Raw genomic sequence first — 12,831 nt, forward strand, 5'->3', positions numbered from 1 at the left:
AAACAGCTGACCCACCGCCGCCTGTTCAACTGCCTCCGCATTGTTAAAGAAAGGACCCAAGTAAAACTCATTACGTCCAACATTGACGGGCGCGAGAAAACTTGGGGTTACATATGAACGACTCAGAAGTTTCTGAAAGTCATCAAAACTAAAGGAGTCGCTAGCTTGAGATTGTGAAGCAGCCATTGAAGAAGGAACGAAGCTTTTCAGAGTTACGTAACAAGGAAGCAAAAGATGAACAGTGAATCGTGAAGGATGCGCAAGAAATATGAAACGTGATTTGGTAGCAGTAAAATGGCGTGTTTGGAGTTTATAAGGGTTTGCAAAGCGACGCACCTTTTCAAGTTATAGAAGGAAACAATGATTGAAATTCTTTGGGAATCGCGAACATTGCTGGAGACGTGAAGTGAATATGGCAAAATTCAATAATTATTATTAATTCTGCCATATTGGGGGGTAATTGTTGACACATAAAAATTCAGCCCAGATCGAACAGCCCAGAGAGTAAAGCCCAATTGGAGGATCCCATAATCAGATAGCCCAAAGAACGAAATCCAATTGAACGAATCAAGGTGAATGCCCAAATAAGGGGCCCAATAGTGCGGTAACGCCATCGCCCAAGTTTGCAAGTCGCTCAGAATCTGAAGGAATAGAGTGGCATACGGTCGCCCAGAGTCTCGTACAAATCTTCAAGTCGCCCAAGGTATCAACAAACATAACGCATTATGATTATCAAGAAATGCAGTTATTGAGGCAGTTGCTAAAGTAACCTTATCACGTTCCACGACTCAAGGGGTTCAATCGAAAGCGGTTGAACGATGCAAGATAATGGCAGCAGTTAAAAGGACAGTTTCATGACAAAATGGCCACTATAAAGAAAGTGGGTAGTTATAGGGCGATCAAGCAGTTTTTTAGAGCAGTTAATCACAAAGGGATCGCCTATGAAGTATAAAAGGGAGAAAGAACTTAGAAGAAAAGGACCGAATCCAAAACTCTCGAATAGAGAATATGTAATTTTCATTCCTTTAGCTTTTAGACTTAAACACTTCCTTTTCTGTAACTCGTGTGCTTGCGCCCCTTGGAGGCACGTTGTTTTCCGTTTCCAATTGTAAAGTTCATCGCCAATAAAAAGAACACCCCTTTTTGAGACTTTGTCTCAAGAGGTTTCGTCCCTTACACAATCGTCTGATCCTCTTTAATTGTTAGCGAATTAACACGCGCGAAACACCCTTCAATGGTTTTAGAATTATCCTCTTAGACGTCTTCTTCTTCTTCAATCCAAACACAGATGCATGAAAATCATGGAATAGGAGTTTTGTGTACACAGCTCATTCAAAGCTTTGCAAGAATATGTATTTTCTATCAATGGTTTCTCCTAAGCTTATGTTTTCATAAGAAATATGTATCTTGTATCCTCCAAGCCTCTCTAATTCCCCCCTTTGTATTATAGACAAAAGATTGTAAATATAACTTAAAAACTAGGTCAAAATTTGTAGCTTAAGCGATTTGCAAGAAAAGGTTGAATTGCACAAGAAAAAAAAAATCTTTCTACTGGAATTGCATTGTGCAGTCATAATGTAGAAACACCTGCGATCGCACTTGCAAAGGATTGTGCTTGCAACTATTGCATTTTTGTTCCTTGCAGTTGCAAACTTATTGCCATGTGAGTGCAATGCAAAATTTCTGACTTGTTCATTTTGGTCCTCGATTTCTCCTTTTATTCAATTCGAGTCCATTGCTAATTGCATTTTTAGTCTTTCATCTTTAATCTTCATAATTTAATCCTTCACGTTCATTAATTATCCGTAATTGATCTGATGCAAATTTCAAAAGTTTGCAACTGAGCTTTCAAACATTTCAAATGTTGAATTTTAGCTCCTAAAACTTATGAATATCTTCTTACTAGTCCTTTAATTTTTTTAATTGTTCATATGTAATTCTGTTGATCTTTAATTGCTCTAAATCATCTCCAATTAAGTTCAAATTATCTTGGTAGATATTCGTTCAATTAGTCAATAAATAATCAAGTTTAGAAGCTCGGATAAGTGTATAATTTTACACTTACCATATCAACTTTTTTTTTTTTTTAATTTAAATTTGTGATGGAATATTTCATAGGCAATTTGAGATATCTTTTTATTTTACTTTTTCTTTTTAGCAATAATATTCTCGATTGATAAATTATGTTTTAACTATTAAGTTAACATGGCCGAAATTTTCCAGGAATTATTTTTTTATATTATTAAATACTTTACTAATTGAAGAAATTGGGGGTCATTAATTAAATTAATTTACATATTTATCTTTTAACATTAAAAACAGAAAAATCTCTTTGCATTAAATATTTTAATTACATTTAACTATTGACAAAATTTTATGAAAGCAATATGGCGGTTCTAACAATACGTATATTAAATTTAGCTAGATAACATTTTAAATTATCACCGACTAAAAACAATGTTTGCATTCTTAAATTATTCTTTTTAATTTTATTTTGCAATCTATGAACTATTAGTCATTAAGCAACACAGTTTTGTCAATAAATTAAATTTATTAAAATAAGTTCGTTTGATTAGTAGGCACAAAAAATCTAATTCAAAGATCCAAGTTGACAAATCTCTTTTGGAAGAAAGTTTCTAAACTTCGGGTGTCTTGTCGTCTCAATCGTCTAGAAGCTAAGTTCAACTCTATAGTGACGATGATCAATCTAGAAAGGATAAGTGAAGGAATACAATATTGCCCTTGATCAACGAAAAATTTTCGATTTACGTGTAATATTATTTTATGAAAAATTATATGGTTGAAAATAGGAGGGATAAAAATAGAATTTAATTGGATTTAATGTAATGAGATTTATACGGTAAACTAAATGATCTTGGGACGATAGTGATGGTGGAAACAGCTTCAGTACTAGTATCATTTCCGTGGCATAGAAGCCAACACACATTTCATATTTTACTTGAAACAGGCATGCATGAAGGCTAAACATGATGTTTCTCGCTGAATCTATGTTTTGGGCAATGATTTTTGTAACGACGTTAGATTCGAAAGTTTAGAAACATTGAACTTTACCTTGTTTTGGAAAGCAATATTGCATCTAAATTTCAATACTAGTTATGTCTTCATTGAAGGATTGTCCTCTTTGAAAATGAATCATTAACTTAGATAACATCTACACATCTCTCCGTTACATTTTGAGGGAAGACATCGCCTCCCACTAGCAAAAATTATATAAACCTCTTCAGGGAAGGAACCACTTCTCCTAATTGTGGCTAGGCTAGTGCAACCCTCAACTAGTAAGAATTCATTATTGAGGACCAATGATGCACCAAAACTAGTAAGTTGAGATCCAAAATACCAAAAATAATAATAATAAAAAAGTTGGGGAAAAAGTTACGAATCAATAGATTGGGGTCCACTTCTGTAATTTTCCCAAATAGAAGGAGCGAAGTTTAGGAAACATTTATTACTTAACGGGCCAATATCGAGCCCATTGCTTTCAGGAAGTCCAAATCCAGGAAAAACCCTAATTCACATTCAGCTTTCCCATCCATCTCTATTTATTCGTCGCTCGTCTTCTTCATTTGAAAACCTAGATTCTCTTTTGGTGTGTATATGATTTTGTTTTTCCTTTGAATTGTATCATACGTCCGACAGAAGAAAAGAAATTATTGCGAGCAAGTTCAGCTTCTTGACTGGATCCCGGTAAAAACAACGATCCAGCCAATTATCTTACTCATAACTTGCGATAATAATTTACCAGTATCACTCTCCTGAATTTGATTACTGAATTTTCAGGCCCTTTATCCTACTGGCACATTTCTTCTAATTTTCTGTCTTCTATATATATTTCTTTATTCTAAAATTTGTGAGATGTGATGTTAGAATTCGTAATTTTTGGTAAATTGTAGATGATTTGGTGTTTCTGGTTGAATTGAATTGTGAGCAAACGCACTCTGTCCCTAAACCGTCCAGTAATGGGCTAATGTCTAGAGGCAATTTCTTCGTTTTGCGAAATTAATAACGTTCCAATTTACTCGTCTATTGGCTCTCCATTTCGCGATCTCTTTGGACACATGATTGGATTACGTGCCTGTTTGAGTTACATTATTATCAAAAAATGCATTCTTAAATAGTGATTTGACATCATTTTAACCACACATTATTCAATAAAATAATATTATACGCAAACCAAAAACTTTTTCTTATTTTTTAACCACACATTTCTCATCAATACACTATTTAAGAATACATTATTACCAAAATAATATGGGTCAAACACCCCCTAAACTGAATTCTCGAATAAAATAGACATCATCTATGAACATATAGAGACTTCCTGCACTAAAAGATATTTCATAGAATCATGCTACAGGTCACGATATCATTGGAATATGAAAAAAAATGAAAAATAAACAGTACGCTTGCATTTTGCTACGTTATTGTCGGTGCAAATTCCGTTAAATTTTTTCTCTACTTATGGCTTTGTTGTATTTTGGCCCCGTTTGGTACACATTAATGTAAAAATGAGAATAAAAAATAGTTGTTACGGATCTCACACAAGAGATAGAAAGTCAAATATGATGATTTGATGTGATGGATAACGGTAATATTTTTTCATTTTAATGGACAAATATTGTGAATGAAATGGGGGCTTAATAACAAATTTTATGCGAGAATTAAGCCTAGTGTACAGGTCCTATTCCACTTGGCTTGTAAAAGCATTTCACACATGAGGTGGGTCCCATGCAGTTAAACCGACTTATTTTGTACACGGCCTATATTAAGCCCTTGTTTGATTTTCATTACATTACATTCTATTTTTCTCTTTCCTATTTTCAACCACACAATTTTTCATAAAATAATATTACACGTAAATCGAAAAATTTTCTTTCTTTTTCAACCACTCATTTTTCAAAAAACACTATTCTATACATTAAATTTTCCCCGTAATGGGGGCCAAACAGGGGCTAAGAGTAAGAGACTGTTAAAATTAAAGAAAGAACCCATTTAATATTTATTTTATTATTTTGTCCCTCCAATTTCTTATGTTTGTTCTTCACACCTCTAAAAATACGACTTGCATACAATTGCCGTCCATCCCAAAATTCACAAAAACATTTCACAGTTTTTAAAAGTGATGAACGAACAATTTCAAATATTTTCCTGCCCTCTTTTCTCATTATCCACATATGACCCAATGTTGCATTGGGTGCTTTAAAGGCACACTTTCCACGGATGCGTCCGTCAAGGAGTAGAGGAGTTTTATTTTTAGAAATGGATTCGTGGTTTGATGATTGGATGCATTCGTTCCTATGCGACGAGTATAAGGGGAAGGTTCATGGACCATCGTGGAGGGAAGTAATCTGGACAATAGTATTTAAAGTGGTGTGATCTAGGGGTCAAATTGATTCGGACGAAATGGTGCACCCATTCACATGAACTGCTTGGAAATCTATACAAAAAGGACCTTATTCGATTAAACCTTACACCAAATCAATTGAAGAAAAATTGACTTATAAATTCTCTCCTCTTCAAAAGAACCGAGCTCCATGTACAGGAACTTGGTTCATAGGGGGCTGTCAAGCTCCTCATTGTAGGGGGCGAGCCCCACAAACATTTTAAAAAAAAGGGTGGGGCTCGCTCTCACCTCCTCTCTCACTTGACAGGGGCCTGTGAAGCAAGCCCCTGTACTCCCATCTTTTTCCTCTTCAAAATTCTATTTATTTTATTTTCAGAAATTGAAATTTTAGTTCAAATATATTTTGTTCGAGAAGAATATTAATAACACCTGAGTTTGATATACAACCTTGATATATTGTGGTGTCGTATTTGGAAGAAGTATTGTGTTTTGGACAACAGACATTTAATGATCCTGATGGCATCTTTGCAGTGAGCAAAATTTGTATTAATGAAATTTGCTAAGCATACCTTGCTTTATCTTCGATTATTTTATTTTGTTTTTTCATTATTTTGATTGTTCAAGTCAAATATTTGACTGTAATTCCAATTTTTCAACCTTGATAAATGAGAAGAGTTGCAGTACATAGAGAAGTAATATAAATTGTAACAACAAAATTCATACCAATTGTGTTCGATCATTCCAGAATTGCAAGATTCAAGTAGTTAATAGTTATTGTATGGCTCACTTTGGATAGCATGTTCTTTCGAGAATAAAAATAATTTTTGCCATACTTTCCCTATGTTTTTTTAGATTTATTATTTTCCGGAAAATCTATAGCTGTGAAATTAAACCTCTGTTTAGTTTAGGAGCTTTGCCATTTGTATACTGAATTTATACACTTTGGTTGATAGTAGCTTGAATTGGAGTTAAAGAAGTCCCTCAAAATTGTAGGGTGGGGGGGGGGGGGGGGGGGGGGGGGGGGGGGGGGGGGGGAGGCAAAAAAAAAATTTTTGTTAATGAATTTTTCATTTTTTTTCTTTAAAAACAGTTTTTTATGTGTAAGTTTATTTTTTTTCGTGTATTAACCAGATTTGAATTTTTATAGTCCGATTTTGAATTCAATCCTGAATCTGTCCCTGGTTGATACTTGCATTGACAACAATACATTACGTGAAAACCAAAATGTAAATGTAGCAAGATTTATAAATAAATTTTTGATCATGTATTTCATTAACTTTTTTAAAAATTTATTAAAATTTTTATTTTTATTTAAATAAATTGAGGCTAAATCCTTTCACGTTCTTAACGACACTAAGCCCCTGTTTGACTCCCATTACCTGAAAATGGTAATGGTGGGAATAATATTTTTTAGAAAAATGAGTGGTTGAAAAAGAAGGTAAAGTTTTCGATTTGCGTGTAATATTATTTTATGGAAGATTGTATGGTTGAAAATGGGAGAGAGAAAAATGAAATGTAATGTAATTTAATTTAATGGTAATCAAACAGGGGCTAACTCTGGGCCTCCAGCTGGGCAACTCTGTCTAGGAAGAAAGGTTCAGCCTGTTCAGTCATTCATTTGACTATGTCACAGATGTTTCCATACTTCGTCGTTGGGTTAGAGCATGTTTTAGCTAAACTTAAAAAGTTTACTTGTAAATAGTAATTTTTAAATAAATAAATACTTTTTATTGATAAATAATTAAACTTACTTATTTTGAAAGTAGAGTAAGGGTTATTTATAAACTCTTTTTGGAATTCAAGGGATAATTACAAATATGTGTGAATAGGAAAAATTCTCAAATTGATGTGATTAGTCGCAACTTTTTAAATACAAAATTCCATACGAACATCTTAAGTTCATGTCTATTTTGTTCGAGAAGACAACTGTCAACAATATTAATTTTGAAAAAAAGTTATCGTTTGAGAGACAGGTATTCATTCAATCATATTAGTACTAGTGTAGGGCATAAAAATTTTCAACAGTAGATAGATTTGAAATCGCATATTTCACTTCATTTCATCTCATATTTTTCTTGTTTCATGCACGTAACCAATTTATCTATTAGCTATGTGGATATTTTTGAAACGAATAAGACTATTTGTATAGATGAATTGTACAGGACAATTTATGGGTGCTAAGATGTTAGCAACTTATTGATTATATATATAAAACACTAATTTATCTAACAGCTATGTTGATATTTTTTAGACGAATAAGGCTATTTGTATAGATGAATTGTATTGGACAATTTACAAGTGCTAAAATGACAGCACCTTATTGACTGTTTTAACTTTGACTTTTGTCCTAACTCTTTGCTACATTGCATTCTGTAACTCCATCTGACAAATCTACTGTACATGTAGCATTGTTGTTTTGAGAAAGAATCTGACGTTGAGATTGCTAGAAGTACCTGGATGCATATGAAAAATTTCCTGTAATGATGGAGAAGTGAAAGAATATTAACATCTGCGTCAAATATCTGCAGACTCCAGAAAAGAGGAATCATGAGGAGAATGTATAGTTACCGGATCTAGATGAAGTTGATAGATCGGTTTTGAAAGCTGCTTCACTTTTGATGAAACAGAGGAGAAGTTGCAGTTCTTATTATCCCGATTAGCTTCTCATTTTGGACGGCTCGGTGAAATAGACATGTCACCCAATATTGGTTTACAGTCAATAACATCTTCACCATCGAGAGTAACGATAAGTCGAAGATCAGAGTAACACAGTCTATTTCCAATTTCACTTTTCAATCTGCAGAATCTTAATTATAGATTTTCTCAACAGGTTGGAAAAAATATGGGAAAAATACAGCTGACATAGCCATACTCTAATCTTCCTCATTTTTCGCACCTTCATCTTCAATCCTTATTTCTTTACAACAGTCTAATTTTTCAATTTTTTCTTTTACCATTTTTTGAAGGCAACCTAATGAAGAAATCGTCCCAAAAAATCCGTTACCATGTACGGATTAGAAAAATGAGACAACATTAAACACTGTACAAAACATATCGAAAAATAAAAACACAAGCGCTCACAAAATCAATCGATCTAGCCAAAGGATAGATGAAACAGTGGAATAAGAGTCATCGTCATTTACTATTCACAAATCTTTTCCTGCCTACTGTAATACAGATACACGATGTACTAACCTCGATACTGCAATGGAGCAATTCTCTAATTGTAAATTAATTACAACTTCAGGCAAACTCAAAGGAACAACGAAAGTAGTATAAAATTTGCACAAATGGTGATGAACCTAATACCAATTTTCTAATTCTTCATTTTCGAGTTCCTTTACTCGTTGGACTATGTCTTGAACACTTCTCGATAAATGATCAGTGTGTTCTTCAATATGTTTCAATAGTGTCTGAATTTGTTCCTGGTAAGCTGTACAACGGCGTTTACAGCGTTGTCTCTCGTTGTAAAGTTCGAGAGTCAGCTCTCGAATTTTTTGATCCTTGTCATCCTGCAATGGAGTAGATAATATATCATCCCACATTAAGAGCTCTAAAAAGGTGTATAAAACTAGAAAGGAGCCATAAGGGAAAGAGAAATGTTATTTAACCCCACTGGGATTGCAACTCCAATCTACGTAGCGCTAATGTGACCCTAAATTTCACATTTTATTAAGCCTATCATCTAGTGCTATCTAGATTGGGGGTGCAAACCCAGTGAGGCTACATTACATTCCTCTAATGGAAAATTCATTGATCGCAATCTTTCATTATATTTGCACAATTAATCACTAGTGATGGAAATCATTTAAATCTATTAAATTGTCACATGATCATTGCGTGTCCAAATTTATGTAGATCAGTTTTGCTTCTTAACTTTAGCTAGTGTTCAAAAATTCTGGTTTCTACAAAGCCATGGACAATTTAACGAAGATTTTGGTGGTTTTCAAAGTTAAATATATTGTGCAACAGTAATGAAAAGTAGGGAACCAACTTGGTCCTAGGATAATAGGCCAAGGACCAATGGTACAATTTTCCCTAAATCACAATGCTGATATGCTAAACGATTTCAATAAAGAGAAAGCAATAGAGAGAATAACTAAATGCCTTCTCCAAATAATCACATCAAAAACTAAAAGGAAACAAAATAAAAAAAAATTATAAATGTAAAATTGGCAAGAGCTTTTAATTCGGCTCTTGAGTTAAGAGAATATTTTCAACTAGAGATTCAACATCCCGGCAACAGAAGTTGCTAATGAACCAAAAAAAGTATTGACAACATAAGCAATCAATTTTTGTCAAGAAGGAAACTAGTAGGCCGTATAAATTCCAATTGCATTTTTCTGACCATTTCTCATAACAAAGAAGCAGCCAACTAGGGTATCCAGATGGTTGTTAAGGCAGCATGTCAAATGGTTAATATGCCCAGAGTAAACTTAAAACTTGACACATAAATTTCATTCAAAGCGAAAACATTAAAGCCGAAAATTAATTTCAAGTTACACTTTCCAGAATATTTCTGTTCTGGTCTTAGAAAGTCCTAGCATGACGAACCGCAAACCCAAAGTGGACTCTCTACAGGCAGTCCACATCCATGTCCAATGTGGCACTAATAGAAATAAATCCTAGAGCTTGTTCCTCTAAGTTTAATTGTAACTTCGAAAGTTACTCTTTCTCATAGTACAGAAGCAAGGTTTTGAGTCGCAAGGTAGAGGTAACCCCTCAGCACAGAATAGGAATTACCAAAGGAAGTTCAAAAACCAGAGCACTTACTGAATTCTAGTCATATGGCAACGTTAGGTACTAGTGCTGTCCAACTCTACGGTCAAATACACATATACAAGATTATAGACAGATACTCAAATGTCAAACTCACATGATACAATAATATTCTCCATCCAATATTGGTTTCACTCTGACATCTGTAGATGCTTAGGGCTCAACAGATTTTGTATTATAGGTCTTGTTCTTACCCGAGAAAATCTGCTTAAAAGATTCATTTGTGCATTATAGGTTCAAATCTCATATCAAGGGAAAATTTCAAAAATGAACAGAACATTAATGCTGAAATAACGATGTGGAGGAAAAGAAGGCATGAATTTTATATAACAACAATGTAGGCCAGGATGTAGTAGGTTATATAAAGAAAATCAGAAGTACCTGACTGATCAGATTTTTCCCACCACGCAGTGGAACTTTATTTGGTGACATTAGAGTGTGATTGTGATCTTTTACAAATTTCGTAACCACCCACTTAACTCCATCCCTGAGAGCTACCCTCAGCATGGCAGGGCAACCTTCTCGAGTCGTAGGCGGTATAGGGAGAACTCTATCTTTCCGGTGCACATATTTCTTTTCTCGGTAGCCTTCTCTGGAACAAACAAAATCTTGACCAATAACCATGTTATTAATTCGTGATCTGCGATTGTGATGGATGCGAACAGTGAACCCTGTGTACCTGCCATACGTAATATAAGACTCTCGAGCCTCATCTCTTGAATTGAAATCCATCCCAATATAGGGCTCAATAGTTTTCTCAGTCAATGACAAGTCGACATTTGTTTCTCCAGCGCATTTATCATCTTCCTCCATACATAAATTCATGCTACAAATGAGCTCGTCATCCAAAAATCCATTATCATTGTTGCTCTCAATGGGCAGGAAAATTTTTCTCTCGTCCAAGTCAAAAGCTTGACTTGATGCGCTCTCCATTGTAAAGCCAAATTTTATACAACGCACCAATCCATAAATATAGTGCTGCAAGTAAGAAAAAAGATAATGGACACTATAAAGTCAAAAGTATTCGAACAAGAAAAAAAACTCAAAATACTTTAAAATACTAGCTTAGTTAGTAATTACTTCAATAATCTTGGATCCTTTCAATCAAAATATTTCCTCATCTTTACAGCATACCAAACTCCAATAACACATGTGGCATGCCCCTTGATAAACGTTTAGCTAATGTCCACAAAATTCATAGTCACAGTTCAACTTTTTCCGAATTTCATTATTACCAAATTTTCTTTGTTTACAATATTCCAAGTGCAATGCACGTTTAGTGTGCAGTATTAGATCTTACTGATTAACTAAAACTAATTTTTACTAGTCTAATCCAAGTTACCAAACATGCTACAAAAGCAAAGAGAGCTGCTTAGCTGTTTTATAATTATAGCATCAACCATGCAACAAAATTTAATTAAATTAACAATTTAAATTGATTGACCATTCAATTATATTTTCATTTTTCCAGTTTTGTCGTCCATTTACTCAAATTTCACAAGAAAAAAACCAACAAAAAGAAAGAAAATGATCAGCTACCGAGCAAGAGCATAATTATATAACAAATGATAAAATTCCGAACCGAAAACTGAAACCCACAAAAAATTAAATAAATTTCAGCTGAAAGTATATTATAAGTTTCTATGAAAATGGGCACTCACCAACTTAAGTATAAACCCTTGAAAGTGGGATAAGCCAAAAGTATAAAAAGAGAGCTTCTATGAATCGCACTATATATTTTACATGCGTGTTTGATTTGAATATGGCTGTAGAGCTGAAGCGTTGATTAAGGAGATCAGAAGAGAGAGAAAGAGGTGGAGGTCCATGAGGTCCCAAAGATCGCACCCACAGAATATACTGATCGAGGACCGGTTTTCCAAGAACGGCGGTTGGGTTTTCATCGCCTGTTTTGCGCCCACGGAAGGATGCGTTGCACTGAGCCAACGAGCCCCATTTGTCGTCGACTTCATTTTATAAATGGTCACTGAAGTTTGTGCAAAATTTCAAATTGACCCTTACTGTTATTATTATTATTATTTTAATCTCAGTAGTCGTTGAAGTAAATCAATGTTATACCATTAATTCTTAAAACTATCCTTTGACTCATTGTTACCGTTGGTCCATATTACCATCATTTAATATGGAAATTAATGTCCAAATGTTTCTGACGTGTGCAAATTGATAAGCACATCACCACATGAAACACATGCTATGCCCTGTTTGTTTCTCATCTTTGAAAGAATGAGAATGAAAAAATATAGTTGTTGTGGGCTCCATACAAAAGATAGAAATTCAAATTTGATGGTTTGATGTGATGTATAACGGTCATATTTTTCATTTTAATGATAAAAGAATGGGAATCAAATATGAGCTGTATTTATAGCCCCCGTTTGGCCCCCATTTTTGTAATGAAAATGGGAGGAATAGTGTTTTGTTGAAAAAATGAGTGGTTGAAAAAGAATGAAAAGTTTTCGATTTACGTGTAATATTATTTTATGAAAGATTGTGTGATTGAAAATAGGAGAGAGAAAAATAGAATGTAATGGAATGTAATTTAATGGGGATCAAACAGGGGCATAATGGAGAATATCCGTTAAAGAACTTAGGAAATTATAGCTCTTGTAAATCACATTTTTCGCATTTATTTGAACTACACATTTTGCAAAGAAATAAATTATTTTTCATGTTTT

At 33.9% G+C, this 12,831-nt stretch overlaps 1 protein-coding gene across 1 annotated transcript; it reads right to left on the minus strand.

The window, feature by feature from the left end:
* Positions 1-8,437: 8,437 nt before the first annotated feature.
* On the minus strand, positions 8,438-11,854 carry LOC111403672 (protein FAR1-RELATED SEQUENCE 5-like). Its single transcript, XM_023032257.1, has 3 exons — positions 11,803-11,854; positions 10,523-11,119; positions 8,438-8,874 (listed from the first exon to the last, which is right to left on the minus strand). The coding sequence occupies exons 2-3, from the start codon at positions 11,072-11,074 to the stop codon at positions 8,665-8,667; spliced, it is 762 nt and encodes a 253-aa protein (XP_022888025.1). The 5' UTR covers positions 11,075-11,119; positions 11,803-11,854; the 3' UTR covers positions 8,438-8,664.
* Between the last annotated feature and the right edge of the window lie 977 nt (positions 11,855-12,831).

This window comes from Olea europaea, chromosome 11 (genome assembly GCF_002742605.1).
Source record: "Olea europaea var. sylvestris chromosome 11, O_europaea_v1, whole genome shotgun sequence".
NCBI lineage: Eukaryota > Viridiplantae > Streptophyta > Magnoliopsida > Lamiales > Oleaceae > Olea > Olea europaea.

What these genes read in the sequence shown, in the direction of transcription:
- LOC111403672 (XM_023032257.1), bottom strand. Translation starts at nt 11,074, where the DNA reads ATGGAGAGCGCATCAAGTCAAGCTTTTGACTTGGACGAGAGAAAAATT. An exon ending in GGAAAAATCTGATCAGTCAG is followed by an intron (nt 8,875 to 10,522) that starts GTACTTCTGATT and finishes ACTCCATTGCAG; the next exon opens with GATGACAAGGATCAAAAAAT.